The sequence below is a fragment of the Schistocerca piceifrons genome, chromosome 2 (assembly GCF_021461385.2).
Source record: "Schistocerca piceifrons isolate TAMUIC-IGC-003096 chromosome 2, iqSchPice1.1, whole genome shotgun sequence".
Taxonomy (NCBI): Eukaryota; Metazoa; Arthropoda; class Insecta; order Orthoptera; family Acrididae; genus Schistocerca; species Schistocerca piceifrons.
This window is the reverse complement of record NC_060139.1, coordinates 1060493850-1060512201: the sequence shown is the minus strand read 5'-3', so window position 1 is coordinate 1060512201 and position 18352 is coordinate 1060493850. Positions and strand designations below refer to the sequence as shown.

Below are 18352 nucleotides of genomic sequence, written 5' to 3'. Positions count from 1 at the left end.
ATAGTAAAATTTTTAAAGAAGTTAATATTGAGAGAGAGAGAGAGAGAGAGAGAGAGAGAGAGAGAGAGAGAGAGAGAGAGAGAGAGAGAATCCAACACATGTGGAAATGTCAATTTCCAATTTACTATGTTGTAAGTTGTTTCCAAAACTGAATGTGGAATTAGTCTTCCAGGTCATTTTCAACCTTATTTACATGGTTGTGTAAAAGGTTAAAATTAGTTCTCCAGTTCCTCTTCCTAAGCTAATTTCATTATATTCATGTAAGTAAGTGTCTGACTTAATTCTGTAAGAAGTCTGCCAGTATGTTGTCAATTACTGTTGCTTTTGCATCGTCGAGACTTTCCATCCTCGGTGAATGTGGGTCCTGTGCCATTTGTATTTATGATTGATACGTTAATCCTTCTTGTCACTGAATTCTCTGTAGTGATGAAGATGTTAGGTGTTATATATGTACATATTCTTCCCAGATTTAGAAGTTTCTTCACAATCAGTCCGTTCTGTATATCTTCATAGAGCAACCAGCAATAAATTTATTGAATGAAGAACTCTTCTTAGTTATACAATTAGTTTCCACATAAAGACATTTTCAAGATCACTCTGCACTCTATTACTATTGAATCCCGAATATGTTTTGCAATTCTATGACATATGGGTATCAGTAACATTGCATGATAGTTTTGTTGCTCACTTCTGCAAGCCTGCCTTCGAATGAGTGTGACCTGTGCCTTCTTCCACCTGCTAAGCAAAGTTAGTTTTTTTTTAAAAAAAATTATCTATAGTATATATAATTCAAATTCCATAAGAAATTTGAGAGGGATTACACTGGGCCCTGGAGCTTTGTTCAGTTTTAGCGATGTCAGCTGTTTATCACTGACACTGACACTAATAACTAAATCATTTATCTTTACTGTAAGAGAGTGAAAACAATCCAACATTTCTGCTTTTGCTTTCCTAACATCAATTTAAGTTCCTGCATCATCCACGAGTGTTTGGACATTTACTTTGGTGCCAACAACATCCTTTACCTGTCACCATAATTCCTGTGAGAGTTGAGAGAGATCTTTCGATAAGATCTTGTATGCATGCATCAAAAGTAACTAAGCTGGTCACTACTAATTTTTGCCATAAACAGCTCCTCATTGGTGCAATGGTGACCAGTTTGACACTCATTATAATCTCCATTCTTTCCATCTCCTTTGTTCACACTGTGTAAAACCATATTTTTTGTGTAGAAATTGCTAGGCATAATCCATATCACTTCAGGCAGGGGGTTACCTTCGTAGTCCCGAATGTTATTGAATTTAGCGTATGTTAAAATTCAGAAGTAAGAAAGAAACACACATTATTTGTTTTCTCCAAAAAAATTCCTGCCCCAAGATACAGGCCTCCAAAGATGACACTGCAACCACCATTTGGGAGATGTGAATTTCAGAATTTGTTTAAAAATGCTGTATCTCTGTAACAGTTCTAAATATTTTGTTAAGAGTAATTGCTTTATGATTACAGTGGTATCCCCCATTTGGACATATCTGTCATCCCCCATTTGGACACATCTGTCAGAGTTCTTTTAAATTTTTTTATAATTTACAAAAAATTCTCTCTCTCTCTCTCTCTCTCTCTCTCTCTCTCTCTCTCTCTCTCTCTCTCTCTTTCTTTTTCTTCAAGAATGCCAATACAGAAAAGGTAATTCTTTTTCTTTTAATTAGTACCATGTTATGTTCTCTGTAAAGGAGAGCTTCTACTTTTAAGTTGGGCAGCTTTTATTTTTAAAAAATCATTTTTTTAACTTTCAGGGGTAATGTATGTCTTCACCAAAGTTGTTTCTTACTAACTTCTTTGTTACAATGTTTATTTCTATTGTCTTTGTTGCAGATATTTCTTACACTTTGTTTTGGATTCTTGTGTTTCTTTGTCGTGGTTGTTCGTTGCAGATGTCTGTATTGTAGTTGTTCTGTGCTAATTTGTTTACTGAAGAGGCTTCTAAGATATCTGAGACCATCCAGTGAGTTCTGTGTTTTGTGAGGAGTTTGCCAGTCGACACAGTTGCAGTGTGTTTTGTGAAAAGGACTGTTTGAAATGTTTCCTGAATGGTGCTACAGGAGAGTGAAGTGTGCTGACTGTTTGCATATCCATAAAATAGTGATGTATATAAGACAAACAAAAAAACAGACTGTTCAGGTTGGGAATAAATGTTCTCATTTGAAGACTGTTTAAAAGTGAAGATGTTTCGAGTGATGACTTTTTGTGTTCTAAATGTTTTGACAGAATAACAACAATGATAGTATCTGAACAAGACGAAGCCTCCCATGGTGCAGATGAAGATCAATAGAGGAAGAATTAAATACCGTGAATCTGTCAACTACGGAGGTGGATTTTAGTCATGTTAAGAAACCGTGGTAGAGTCATAAGCTCTATGTATCAAGAAAGTGCAGAGAAATTACTAAAGCTATGGATGACTACACTACAGCAAAACTGACCACACTCTTGAAAGTAGAAATTCCATCTTCAGAAGAAAATGAACCAAAGCACTCTTGCACCTCTTGCCAGGAATTTTTCACAAATGTCAGTTCAGATGTTGAATATGGGCATTCTACAGTAAAAAGGTGCAAGTTTTTAACTATTATTTCAGAGACATTTGCAAAGAAAACAATTTTGAACCATGTTCCATCAATATCAAAGTACATGGTAGACAAATTAAGAAATGTGGGATCTGTAAAAGGAGTCTTTGGAAGACCAGATCCCTATTATGGTCATCCTGTAGAAGCAGCTCAAGTTCAAATTGCAGTCATTTTATCTGGAAGATAAATAGGACTGTTCTCGCCAGAGTGCCAACAAAAAAGACACCATAACTGTAACAGAAGAAGGTCTAAAAGTCGTGAAAGTGAAGAGGCACATGGCTCTCAGTATTAAAGAAATTTCTGCTATTTATAAGAGCAACTATACAACTTCACATATTGGAAGATCAAAAATTTATGATCTGCAATCTAAGGGGGTAGTTCCACACCCATCTAGAGTTCTCTGTTTATGTGTGTACTGCGCGAATTTTGAACTTTGTGTGGTAACTTTGAAGAACTTACAGGCGCACATGATGTATGACACCTTGGTTGGGTGTGTGTTGTCATTAGTAGTCTGTGACATAAAGCGAGAGACTTATTTGCTTCAAGAACGTGGTGACTGCCCAGGAAAGGGAGGACTGTCTGTAGACACTTGGCCTGGGAGACGTAGCAGATAACTCTGCAGAAATTGCATATGCGACATGGGAGGGAAAATAAACTAATTAAGAAAACTGTTGCCTTTGACAGTTTCATTGATGAACGTGGTAAATGGTCAGTGAAAGCAGTGACACACCAGCATCTGAAGAAATTACAACACATGGCAGAAGTGAAAGGGTGTGTAGAAGAACTATGTTTAGTGCTTCACTGTGATTTTGCTGAGAACTGGTCTGTAATTCTCCCACAAGAAGTACAAGGGTATTATTGGAGTAATGACCAGGTTTCAATTTTTACAGGAGTGACATATTTTCAAAACAAGACCACAAGTGTTGCAGTTATAAGTGATGACACGGGTCATTACTCAGCACCTGCTTTGCTAGCAATTCCCAAAATTCTTCAACAGCAAACAGAGGCAGAGAAAATCATCATGATTTCTGAAAGTGTTCCTAGTCATTTTAAAAATCGTTACCAGCTGTTTGAACTGAGTAAGTCGTTTGTGCCAACTGACTGGGTATACAATGCTGCTGGTCACGGGAAGGGGCCTTGTGATGGTGTACTAGGCCTGCTGAAGCACCATGCTACAAAACATAATTTTTCCAGGCCAAATACAGCTGTGATTAAGAACGCTGAGGATTTTACAAGAGTCATGAAATCGTACACATCCACAGCCCTCATTGTTTTGTCCAAAGAAGAAGTCAAATAATTCCGTGAGCAGAAAAAAAAGAATGGTCCAAACAAACTACTCCTGCGAAAGGAATTCAGAAGACACATTTTTGGACCCAAAGTGATGAGCAAACTCATATTGCACACACTTTAAAGGGCAAGAAAGAAGAAATTTCATTTTTTTGGCCAACAACTCGGAACTTTATGCTGCCACCTGGACCAGCTGCTGGATATGGGTATCCAGCTGAAGAACACCAACAACGTCATCAGAGCTCACTTCCTGTTAACAATGTTTTGGAGATTGTAAGTGCTCCAGTTACTATTGGTTCAACAGGAAGGCATCACTCTATATCAAAGGAAGATACTGAAGCAGTGGAACACATTTTTAGTTCATTGACTTGATGATTTCAGTACAAAACAGAATCCACAGAAGTTGTATAAATTGAAACCTTTTAAGTCTTTGGACCTTTCACATACATTTTGGAACTATTTAAAAAGCTTGAAAAATGAGTCTCTTATTCATCTTTCAAAACTGAAATTATGTTAAATAAGGCTAGGTTTTGATTCTAATGAACCTGTTATGTGATAATGTGGTAATAAAACAGGTTTTATGTATGGCAAAAATTTCACTTGTTTATAAAACCTGTTCAGCCTAAAGGTGGAAGCTCTCCTTTTAAGGGAATGTAGAACTACATGGCACTAGACAATAGAAAAAATCAAAATTTTATGGATTGGCATTTTTTGAGAAAAAAATTTCCATAAATTATAAAAAAGTTCAAAACGCTATAGTAAAAGAACTTTGACAGGTATGTCCAAATGCAGGATTTATTTGTAATAATAAAGCAATTATCTTTCAAATAAAACCAACAAAATGTTTAGAACTGTTCCAGAGATACAGCATTTTAAAATCTTTTCCAAAATTCACATCTTCAAAATGGTATGTGCAGTGTCATCTTTGGAGGACTGTAGCTCAGATCAGAAATGTTTTTGGAGGAAAAAAATACTTGTTTCTTACTTAGTCCTTCATTTCAACAAATGCTAAATTCAGTAACATTAGAGACTATAAAGGTAAGATTTTTTCCTAGCTAGCCCGAATTGATATGGACTATGCCACTATTACCTTTGTTTTGGGTCATGTTCTCTGAGCACAGTAATCTTGTTTTTTTTTCTAATTTCCTTTTTTACGAATAAATTAAATTATTGGTTTTCAATGAGGTTCCTACATTACAGTTGCCAATCTTCACCTTATTCTTCAGCTGTTAGCAACAATAGGTTCAGTAGTTGGTATCTTGGGAGGCTTTGTTGCTATCTGTGTGCCTTTCCGTCCTGGACCTTGGGTTTTGGTCCACACAACCAGTAATAACTTTGTTCCATCATGATTGCGTTTTTGGGTAGATCATGTGTGCTGTGGTATCCCATTGACTTTAGATTTTTTTTATTTTATTTGACAGCCTTAACATGGAGAACTGACACTGTTTATATCCGCTCCTGACACAGAACAGACAGTGCTGAGGATAGCAGTTTTAGTTTGTCTCAGGTGTCTTTATTTCTGCTGTTCACCAATACTGAGATACACACCTCGATCTGCCACAGGTGTCAGTGCTCTTGGTTCGGTAGCAGCAGTATAAAGTAAACAGTATTTTATATTAAAATTAACAATGTAAAGTAAAGGTAGATGGCTACTTAGCCTAAAGATGACATGTTAAGTTGCAGACAGGTACAACTAAGACACTAACACATCAGCTTTTGGCCACTGCCTTTGACAGAAAAAGAATTGCACACACATTCAATCACACAAGCAAGCACAACTCAGGCACATATGACATCCATCTCCAGTAACTTCGACTAGAATGCAGCTCTCATGTAGAACGTAAGCAGCAATATGGAGGGGCTGCGGAAAGGAAAGGGACAACGGTATGCTGTCTGGCGGAGTGTGCAGGGACTAGACTGTTGACAGGTGAAGCATCAATAGGTTGTGAGGTGAGGTGAGGTGGGTTGGGGAGAAATACTCTGCACATCCTCCTTCTGAATGCTCCCCCAAAATCCACAAACCCAACAGTCCTGGATGCCCCATTGTGGCTGGTTAGTCTGTTCCTGCTGAAAGAATTCTGGTCCCATTGACCAACACCTGTAACCAATTGCCCCTGATCTAGCCTCTCACATCATAGATACCGACCACTTCCTTCAAACTGACCACTTCCTTCATACTGACCACTTCCTTCATACTGACCACTTCCTTCATACTGACCACTTCCTTCATACTGACCACTTCCTTCATACTGACCACTTCCTTCATACTGACCACTTCCTTCATACTGACCACTTCCTTCATACTGACCACTTCCTTCATACTGACCACTTCCTTCATACTGACCACTTCCTTCATACTGACCACTTCCTTTATACTGACCACTTCCTTTATACTGACCACTTCCTTTATACTGACCACTTCCTTCATACTGACCACTTCCTTCACTGACTCCCCACCATTCCCACCCCTGTACCTCCTGGATCCCTACTACTCACTGTTGACATCAGCTCCCTATACGTCAACATCCCTGTGCCCACCTACCACCTCATTCCTCATACAATTTACTAACTTTATCCTAACTCACAACTATTTCTCCTTTGAAGGAAAAGTATACGAAGAAATCTGCAGTACAGCTATGGACTCCCACATGCCACCCTCCTATGCCAATCTGTTTGTGGGCCATCTAGAGGAGACCTTCCAAGCTTCCCAAAACGCCAAACCCTTAGTCTATTTCAGGTCTATTGATGATACCTTCATGTTACAACCTCAGCACCTTCCCTCCCATCTGGCTCATCTGGTTCTCCTCAACCCAGTGTGCTATCTTCCTGGATGTTGACCATCCTCCTCTGTGATGACTCCATCCACACTTCTGTCCACATTAAACTCACTATCTGTCAACAGTATGTGTACTTCGACAGCTGTCATCCCTTCCACACAATAAAGTCCCTCCCATACAGCCTGACCACCCGGGGCAGTGGATCTGCAGTGACAAGAACACCCATGCCCAGTATGCTAAGTGTCTCACCAAGACCTCCACAGACAGGCACTATACCCCAGACCTAGACTGTGAACAGATCTCTTGTGCTGTTTCTCATCACACCCCAGATCCTCCCACCACATCCCAGAACCATCCCACAAAGGAATGCCACCTTCATCACCCAGTACCATCCCGGACTGTAACAATTGAACCATATCCTTTGCCAGGACTTTTATTACCTATCATCATGCCATGTAATTATGGACATCCTACTCCTCAGAAAGTGGTGTTCCATTCGCCACAAGACCTGCCCAATCCAACCACTTAGCACTTGCTATTCCAGTCCTGTCACAGGCTTATCCTACCCCATCAGAGTCTGGGCCAACTGTGAAAGCAGCCATGTCATATACTAGTTCTCCTGCAATCATTGCACAGCTTTTTTTGTTGGTGTGGCTACCAACAACCTGTCCCAGTTTACCAATGTCTCTTCTTTTCTTGTTTCTTGATCCCGGCTTCTTGAGATCTCTTGTGAAGAGTCATGATAAAAGTTTGGTAGTGGCGTGGGACAATCTGTTGTGGGTGAATTCGTTTCCAACTAATAATCTGCCCAGTTAATGTGAAATAATGATGCGTGATAGAAGTGTTCAGATAAACCTTATTACACTCCCACAAGATTTTAATAATTCCACCTGGTACAGTTTATCCTAGAATTGGAAGCTGATTGCTCTGTTTTAATGAAGTGATTCCCATTCAGTTGTATTGGCATTTATTACTGGTTGTGAGGTGAACTGCTGCTTGGCAGTGTTCATGAATACTCAAAATCTACTGGCAATTAATGTTCATTTATCAATAAGAATAGTGTTTGTCAGTGAAAGGCAATACCAATGAAGTTACACAGCAGTTGGTAATTTAACTTTTGAAACCACTGGTTTATTGGCATTTCTGGAAAAGAACACTTATATTCTCATTTGATCAGCAAATTCCGTGTAACTGTTTGTATGTGTAATGGGACTTATTACGTCGCAAATTGTTCTGATGAATGAAATTATTTGCATTACCGTATTGCTAAGCAACGTGATCAGCAAGGTGATATGTGTCCTAATTAAAACAGGACCTTGATATTTTGAATACATCTTGAAAAGTAATTTCAAGCTTCGTGCATTAAGTCCAAGCACGTTTGCAATTATTATGCGTGACTTAATGGAAACCTCAATCACGCGCTAGCATGTAACGTGTTTCAAATTGAGCATGCAGGTTTCAATTTTCCCTGATGGGCTAAACGTCTTTTTGTAATAACTTGATGTGTGTATCTCATGTAAAGTCTAAATGAAACTAGATTTGTCTCTATTCGACTCAAAATCACTAAATGAAATTCACCGCACAGGTCAGTAAACTGTACATGCGCACTTTCAGCACTCTTAAGTGCTAACTCGTCTAAAAGCCGCACACTAATTCACACTTTTTACATGCATACAAAAATCAAAACACCTTTATATTAAACAGATAAATTATGGCATGCAGTTATTAATCAAACATTTCCTATTCTAAATAAACTTCAAGAACTTGTGTTTCATAATCAGTAATATTTTATCCCGTGAAAGAAACAAATAGTCTGCTAGAACCGATTCAGGTTACTGTCAACTCGTGTCTGGACGATGACGTCACGAATTGGTACTTGCTTGGAATGATTGAAATACCTGTACTGAAAAATACTATCAGTTGAGTAATTTACGGACTTCTATGACAAATTTGGTACCCCTTGTATTGCTACACTTCCCCCCAATCTGTAATGTTGTGATAAGATCGAAGACGTTTTGCAGGATTCACTGGAGCGTGCTAGGGTTGTGTACTCTGCTGTAGTACCTTAGTTCAGCCATCCCAAGATTCATACCACAAGTTGTAACATACACTTACATACATCTTCGTAATTTACAAGCCCACCAGGAAGATACAGGAATACCTTAAGCCTGCCAAGGACGCTCGCAAACCATTGGAAAAAGCGGGAGTGTATAGGATCCCATGCAGCTGTGGTGATGTTTATGTGAGTACCACTAAAAGAACTGTTTCTAAACGTTCGGAAGAGCACAAGGGAAATTGTAGAAGAGGAGAAACGGAACGATCAGCTGTTGCGGAGCATGCTTTCCAGCCAGGGAACCACAATTTTCGTTTCGAGGAGACGCAAGTACTAGCGGCCACAAGCGGATATTACGAAAGGCTCTACAGGGAGGCAATCGAAATCACTAAACACCCAAATAATTTCAACCATAAAGAGGAGGGCGTGAAATTAAATGGCATATGGATGCTGGTGTTAAAGATATGTACCACCCGTCCACTACTGGGTGATGGCAACGGCGATGGACAGCGGCCAATTGCACCGACGTTTTCAAAACACGTGACGCCACACCGCGGCGCGGGAGCGCGCGGACACGGAATTTAGCGGCAGTCAGTAGCGAACCAGTGGGTGTGTTGGACCTTCTGTCGATCTACGGACCCCCTTGAAGATGTCTCCCGCAGTTGCAGTCGGAGACGAAACGTTGGGAATTGAGACAAAATTCATCAACCGACCACGGCATAACAGCCCGGATAATTATAATGGACATGATATTTCCGGCCGTGAAAGTCTACATTTTAGTAATACACTTTATATCAAATTTTACATGAGTAGTTGTAAATGGGGGTCTACCAGAAATGGCTCATTTAAATGAGTCCTCAAAAGTCAGTGAATTTGTTCGAATTTCACTTTTGGACATGATTCACTTCACACACACACACACACACACACACACACACACTCTCTCTCTCTCTCTCTCTCTCTCGCTCTCTCTCTCTCTCTTTCTTTTTCTTTCTTCACTATTTGGTGAGAAGCCCTTTCAACTGGCTGCACAAGGCAGGGATTGCAGCCAGTTCCGATAGAAAATGGATAGAACTGCGACCTCCACCAAGCCGTATATGCAGCTATAGTCGGCTCGGTCATCTTCTTCTTTCTTGCTTTTCGAATGAGCCATGTACAGTGTTTGGTTGGATGACTTATCAGCTGGTAATATCATCTCTGCTTCTCCACAGTGTGTCTTGTGAGTGTGTATGGAATGAGTGTCTTCACCTGATATTGTTTTGTCAACAGAGAAACAAAGTAAATGCATAATTCTGGACCGCTCTATTCTTCCAGTTGTTTGGCGAATGTGTTTCATAATTTGTTCAATAAAGATTATTTCCTTGAAATTTGGATTACAGCATTTGTTGTCTGTTTTAAGGCTTGAAGTTGCTTACTACAGGTTGGCAGTACTCTCGCAGATGTGTGTATCGTGATATACCGCTGTGTTTAAAAGGTTTCATTCGTCAACTGTCAAGTGCTGGTTTATTGTTATAGAAAGTGTGCTACAGATTTGCTTGTGTGTTTTTTCCCTTATTGTGCAGATTTGCATCTTCATCATAAATACTGTGAGTATTGTTCACCTGTGCTTGTTTTGGTGCAATTTCTTCCTAGCCAAGTGTTCTATATTCGGGTGTAGCAATATTGGGCTAACTTGACTTTGCATTTTAAAGATCCAAAGTGTCCCCACACTGTGTGTGTGTATAACACAGTAAAGATCCAGATGCTCCTTTGGAATGCATACTGTCATGCTTCGGTATGAGTTTTTCTTTGAAATAATATATCAGATTGTAACGTGTATAGACTTCCAGAATGATTTGTAGCTCTTTGGCTGATTACATCTCGAATAGGTTTCCGATAGGGATCTTGTTCTTGCAACTGCAACATATTGTGACACAACTTTGAAATTTGTTTCTCACAAAATGCAATAGAAAGATTCATTATTTTGAAATCTAAAGTCTGTTCCTCAAATTTTTCATTATCTTGTCTTCTAGGCAAACAAGATAGAGCATCAGCTACAACGTTGTCTTTCCCTTTTATATATTGCAATTAAATGTTATATTCTTGATGATGTAACAAGGCCCATCTGGTTAACCTTGAATGAAACATTCTTCCCATTAAAATATAAGGCAAAGCTTTATGGTCACGAAATGTGGTTATACTTTTTCCATAGACAAAATATGTAAACTTCTTAAGCACCCGTACCACAGCTAGTACCTCTAACTCAGTGGTACAGTATGCCCTTTCACATTTAGAGAGCGTTCTGCTTGCGAATACTATAATCTTAATGGTATTCATATCTTGTGGATTGTCCATTTGGAAAAGCAAAGTGCCTAGACCTGTTTAGGAACCAACAGTGGCAGTGTAAAAATCCTGTTCAAGTTTCGGATGATGTAAAAACTGAGCATTAACTAAAGCGTCTCTGATTTTGCCAAACGCTTGACTACACTTGCATTACCGTATTGCTAAACAACGTGATCAACAAGGTGATATGTGTCCTAATTAAAACAGAACCTAGATATTTTGAATAAATTTTCGGTTCGTTTTTATCAAAAATCAGTATTTGTCTCGAAAGTAATTTCAAACTTCGTGCATTAAGTCCAAGCATGTTTGCAATTATTGTACGCGATTTACTGGAAACCTCAATCATGTGCTAGCGTGTAACATGTTTCAAATCGAGCGTGCAAGTTTCAATTTTCGCTGATGGACTAAACGTCTTTTTGTAATAACGTGATGTGTGTATCTCACGTAAAGTCTAAATGAAACTGGATTTGTCTCTATTCGACTCAAAATCACTAAATGAAATTCACCGCACAGGTCAGCGAACTGTACATGCGCACTTATAGCACTCTTAAGTGGTAACTCGCCTAAGAGTAGAAGCTGCACATAAATTCACACTTTTTAAATGCATACAAAAATCAAAACACCTTTATATTAAACAGATAAATTATGGCATGCAATTACTAACCAAACATTTCCTATTCTAAATAATCTTAAAGAACTTGTATTTCATAATTAATAAAATTTTATCCTGTGAAAGAAACTAATAGTCTGCTAAAATGGATTCAGATTACTGTCAACTTGTGTCTGGACGATGATGTCACGAATTGATACTTGCTTGGAATGAACAAAATACCTGTACTGAAAAATACTATCAGTTGAGTAATTTACGGACTTTTATGATAAATTTGGTACCCCATGCATTGCTACACTAGAATGAATGCCCACTGCCGACCCATGATCAAGAACAAAATAGATCACCCTGTGGCACAACATGCAGCTGAACATAATATGCTTGATTTCCATGGCTGCTTCACTAGCTGAGCCATCTGGTTCTTCCCCTCCACCACCAGCTTTTCTGAACTGTACAGTTTTAGAGCTATCCTTAAAACACATTCTCTACTCCCAAAATTATCTGGGGGCTCAACCTGTAGTAACACACTGTCCCCACACCCTCCACCTATTGGTTTCCACCCCTTCTAACCTGTAACCTCCCCCCGTTCTTGTCTCCCATCCTCTTTGTGTGCTGCTCTCTGCCAATGCACCTGACCATCTTTCCTCACCCCTCTCCTTTTTCACTCCCTCTTCCCCCTCCTCACCTCTCTGCTCCACAGCTTCTTCACATTGCACCAATCAGCAGTATAGTCCCTTCACACTCCACCAGACAAATTGCCCCCCCCCCCCCCCCCCCAACTCCCCCCGCAACTGTTATCCCTTCCTCTTCCCTGGCCCCTCCAGGTTGCTGCTTCCATTCTACTTGACATCTGCATTCTGGTCAGAGCTGCCAGAGATTGTGGTTGTGTGTGTGTGATAGCCTTGCTTGTGTCACTGAATGTGTCAATTATGTCCGCAGATATAAAAAGCTAAACTTCACTTCTTTTAGCATCTGTTTTTTTGATCGATTTTGCTTCACATTATCCATACTCAAATTGCTCAGGATATTTCGCGTAAGAGAACACAGAAAGTTTAAAAAGCTGGGCTAATTCTGTTTCTTTTAAGAAAATATTACTGGAGGTATTATGTCTCAAAGTTGACACAAACTTAAGGGGGAACTGTTGACATCTGCACTATGGGGTCAAACACATCACTGTATCTGTGCAAGTATTAAATTTTTCGAAGTAAAAGTTTACCAATATTCGTTGGGAACATGTGTGAATGTTCACACAAGATTTCAGTAAATTCCATGATGGTCATGTGGGAACTTTTTCTGAAATAAGATCAATTGCCATGAATGGCCCAGTATTTAAATTTGGATTTATCAGCAATTTCATAGCAGAATTTTTTACTTTTACTGACATAATTATGTTTTTAGTGGTCTGAAAACAAATTTCAGGATATTTTAGCTTTCATATTGTAAATATATTTGTTCCATTATCACAGATTTTAGAAATAATTTTGAGTGACACAAACGTCTGCTGTCATTGTAGAAATGAATCAGTATTTTTTGGAAGACTGTCTTCATGAAGACCTGTTATTACAATAGGAACAGAAACTTCATTTTTCTCAAATATCGCCGTGAATCGAGCACTCTAGATTGCCCATGTTAGCAACACCTATACTTTTTGGTTTTAGCACACAGTGTATCAAAAATATCCTTTTTTTAAAATATGAATGTTTATTTGTTGATGAATGCATGAATACCTCGTGTTAAATCTTAAAAATATCAAAATTCGAAATGATTTCTCTAACCACATAAATTACTTGTAAAACATTGCTATACTGATGTGAAATGTTATCTTGATTTTAGTGTACTTTATGGCCTGTGCTTAGTGTGTTTAATAGTAATACGATGTGGAACCTGTTAATCTGGTTGAGACTCGAATGTTGTAAGCTATTATTCTTTATTAATAGTCTAATTCTATTTGTAACTAACAGTGCTGAGGCCACCGTGAAAGATATCCATATCATTGGCCAAGATATGTGGTTTGAGTGGTAGTATCACATTACTTTGTGTACAATATTATTATGATCTTATCACTTAACGGTTGCCAAAAATCTTCGTGCAAGTACTTTTGAAAGACAGCTACACCATTTTTTCTCAACATTACTCAACAAATGTAGAAAGTTGCAGTAAATGTTCTCGGTGCATTAATTCCATGTAAAAGTGTGAGATTTGTAAAACATTCACCATTAACTTAATTATGAAAGCCATTTAATATCAAAGAAGTAACAGAATCACACACATGTAAGTGATAAACTGGTACCCACTGCAACCAGACATTACATTGTTGTTGAAAGATCATCAGCCATGTCTGTTTTTTCATCACTGTTTATTATTATACGGAATGTAGTCCAGTGCAGCTCTCAGTATTATGTGCCCACTACCATGAATAACTGAGTGCTTAGCCTTTATCTCTACTAGAGTTTTCTAATTTCCACAGCCTATTTCATAAATGAGTCTCAGTAGTTTGAAGTATGGTCCAGAACCTGTGTCAACTCATGCTAGACCATTTACTTATTTTTAAGGCTGTATTCAATGACACATTGTGCATAGAAATATAGAATAATCTTTTGTTGTCAATGTTCAGTAAAGTGCTAAGAGACTGTTCAAATAGACTGTTCCACTACTGCCGCATTAACGTGGAATGTTGTAAACATCTGCAAGAGAAATCTATGACTCTCCTGTACAGTGCATAAATGTTCTGGGAACATGTAATACAAGACTTCTGGAGGAAATAGTAATAGCCAAGTACTTCTCTAATTTGTGATCTTGCAAATATTTATTTGTTACTCCTTGGGAGCTTATATTGCAAGTATGTGCACCCATGTGATGTTCGTCTGTGGTTTTTGCAAGACCAAATTTAATGTACAGTGCAGATAGTTACGCATATTGGGCTCAACAAGAAGAGTGTTCACCGCATTCTTCACACACACACACACACACACACACACACACACACACACACACACACACACACGGTTGTTTTCCCTATCTGTGCTGTTTAAGTAGCATAAGAAGAAGCAGTGCTTTATTTATTTGAGCTACATGTTAGGTAGATTGGCAGTAGAGATCTGTCTCATTTATGTTTCTCGTGTTGATTGAGACTTAACAGCAGATATAAGTTCTGATTTGTTACCTGGATAATGAGTTTGGAACAAAAGGAAATGTGTTAACATCGTTGAGAAGTTCTGTTTTGTCACAAACTGTTTGTAATTAGGAAAAAATTAATTTGATTTTTGAATTCAGCTTCTATTATACAACTAAGGCCACCAGTCAAATTCTTTGTGACAAAACTGTTATTGGGACAAATGACAGCTATTGTTTTGAGCCCTATAATATTTTATTTTGTAATAGGTCAGGTTAAAGGAGGCACATTCGTAGAAATAAGCTTCCTTTACATTGATTTTAAATTTTTTACTTATTGTTTTTGTTTGCTTTGCTAATGGCTGTTTGCGAACCACTACTGAAACAAACCAAAATTTTCTTTGTTATTCATTAATTAGTCAAATGCAAATTTTGTTCCAGAACATGAGTGTGCATCACCCGAAGACTTTAGGATTGGGGCTACTATCAGAACGGGTTACTCACATTTCAAGTGCTGTAATTAGATGTTCTGTTGCAACAGAGAGTGGAAAAGTAGCAACGTGGTTAGACGAATTGTTAGTACATGCAGCTGTACGTCTGGAACATCCTGCTCAAAGCTTCTCAGAATTTTCTGTTGACAGAATAATCTCTCTACATACATGTACTTTGTATACAGTGGCAAGGCTTGAGAGCGGAGCACTCTATTGGTGGTTTGTACTTTTTTGTTCAGTAATATTTTCATTAGTTAAAAATCAGTTTTACAATCATCATTTAATATAGCATGTAGCAATGTAGTTTAAATTTTATCAGTTACATCTTTTGAAGATAACAAAGGTTTTAAAGATCACAAACAAAATTGAGGATCATGTTTAATATCTTTACAAATAGCACTACTTCACAAATGTTAGTCATCAATGTGTACTTTCAAGTAATGTTGTTGGTGCCATATTTAGCAAAAATTAGATTAAAACACGAAAAGTTGCCATCAGGCGAACAAAATAATTGTCTTTTTATATGCAGTATGCACTTGAATATGCAGTTTGTTTATTTTTATTGTGGTTTCTATGTGTAGTATAATTCAGCCTGTCTGATGGAACCAGTAGAAGTTGGCTATTACTCACTTCTTTCACTCCCCCCTCCACCCATTGCCAGTTTTACTTAATGTGTATCAGTTCTGTGTACAGTGTCATATTAATGTTGTATTTTCCAGTTTGTAGTAATAAGATTTCAATTTAGACTACATAAACAGAGTGTTATGAATATAATAGAGGGAAACATTCCACGTGGGAAAAATATATCTAAAAACAAAGATGATGTGACTTACCAAACGAAAGCGCTGGCACGTCGATAGACGCACAAACATACACACAAAATTCTAGCTTTCGCAACCAACGGTTGCTTCGTCAGGAAAGAGGGAAGGAGAGGGAAAGACGGAAGGATGTGGGTTTTGAGGGAGAGGGTAAGGAGTCATTCCAATCCCGGGAGCGGAAAGACTTACCTTAGGGGGAAAAAAAAGGACAGGTATACACTCGCACACACACACATCCATCCACACACATACAGACACAAGCAGACATATTCAAAGGCAAAGAGTTTGGGCAGAGATGTCAGTCGAGGCGGAAGTGCTGAGGCAAAGATGTTGTTGAATGACAGGTGAGGTATGAGTGGCGGCAACTTGAAATTAGCGGAGATTGAGGCCTGGTGGATAACGGGAGGAGAGGATATATTGAAGAGCAAGTTCCCATCAGCACATCTTGGCACAGCGTTCCACCGTCCGGGTTATCTGGATACTTCCCACTAACACCAACCTATCCGAACTCCGGAGATGGGAACTTGCTCTTCAGTATATCCTCTCTTCCCGTTATCCACCAGGCCTCAATCTCCGCTAATTTCAAGTTGCCGCCACTCATACCTCACCTGTCATTCAACAACATCTTTGCCTCTGCACTTCCGCCTCGACTGACATCTCTGCCCAAACTCTTTGCCTTTGAATATGTCTGCTTGTGTCTGTACATTGCCCTTTCAAGTAGCCAGCCTGGATTGGTGTAGTTTGAACAATGTTTGAATAAATTTGGTCGATGGGTTTGTTTTCAGCAGTCTCTATATTGCAGAAATCACTGTTGAATTTAACGCGCGTGGTAGTCTGGTCAGTAGGATATGACCTTCGTGTATTTGTAAAAGTTGTCAAGCAAAATGTGCTGTTTTTTAATCTTTCGATAGTTCAGTTCTCACATTATTGTTAATCGCAGTATTTGTATGTGTGGTCGGAGATGTGATTTTTTTAAAGCATGCATTGATCTTGTCTTCTTGTGTCGACGTGGGAATAACTGGAAGTGTTTGTCAAACATCTCGTAAGAATATGAGCAGAGTTCCTCCCATAACTTCAGAGTTTCCTCACAAGTCTTGTAATGTTCTGTCCGTGACTTCGAGTGATTTTTTGTGTGTCATTGTGCATTTGTCCTAGAAGATAATTTGAGCCTGTTTTAGAAGTTCACTCTGTCCAGTTGTTCTTGAGATTTTCTTCGGTTATTATTCAGCAGTAGTTGTAGGGTGGAATGGGCAGTTTATTGTCCTTCCACAACTGTGACTGCAGTACCGGATGATGCCAGTGCAAGTGTTGTTTAGCACGAATTTCCACCAGCAATAGATTTATTTGAAACATTTTCCTGGTGCCACATTGTGCATCCATTTAATAATTCTGCCAGTGTCATAGTTGATTTGGCCCCTGATAACATTGTAAATTTTCTTTTGATTGTCATTGAGGAGTGGTTTGTTGTGGGCAATGTATTGAAGTAGTTCGTTGATGTAGCTATTTTCTGTTGTATTTTTGAAGTTTACCACACTGATAGCATCCTTTTGTGATGCTTACATCCCAAGTTGTACTAAGACCTGGTTGTTAATTGCTGAACTTTCATCGTCTATGCAAATAAGTGTTTCATTGAAAATGTCATCGTTGAATTTGATGGTCAGCTCGGGATGAGCTTGTCAGATTTGGTACAGTATGTCATCACTCATACTCTCTTTGGAGGAGTCCCAGTGCTGTTTTAGATTTGGTGGGTTACATGTGGTTAGAGTTATGACGAATAAGTCTCTTGTTTGTTTAGCTGACACTTTGAGTGAGGCTTTTTGTAGTGTTAATTCCTGGTGGTTGTTCTTTTCCAGTAATGCTAAGCATTGGCACGCTTCTCTGTACGTTTGACGTAGATAACCTTCAACAGTCTGGAGATCTGTGGAACATGTTGTACCCCATATTTCGTGTAGCAACATCCGGAGATAGAAACATTTGGCATTGTGTGGATGTATGGTGTATATTCGGCCTAGTGCGCCAGTTTTCATGATTCCTGGATGATATTCTACTGGAATTCCTTGTTTTCTTTGTTCAAAAATTTTTATTGTTGTGTTTCACGTATGGTAGGTAGAAATTTCGACATACAGTAATGGATCCATTTGGCACAGTTGGTAAAAAGTTGTTGACGTCATATTCTGAGGTGGTTCGCTTGCAGTTTTTCTGCCAGTGTCTTTTTCTTGCAGTCTCTTTTGCGAAGTAAACTCTTTTTGTCCATTTTCCAAATGT

At 38.7% G+C, this 18352-nt stretch overlaps 1 protein-coding gene across 1 annotated transcript in view; it reads left to right on the top strand.

The window, feature by feature from the left end:
- Positions 1–18352, top strand: part of LOC124777488 (E3 ubiquitin-protein ligase UBR5) — a 344177-nt gene that overhangs the window by 46666 nt on the left and 279159 nt on the right. Inside the window, exon 7 of the mRNA XM_047252926.1 lies at positions 15220–15488. Within this exon, the coding sequence (XP_047108882.1) occupies positions 15220–15488 (269 nt within the window). The remainder of the gene's footprint in view (positions 1–15219; positions 15489–18352) is intronic.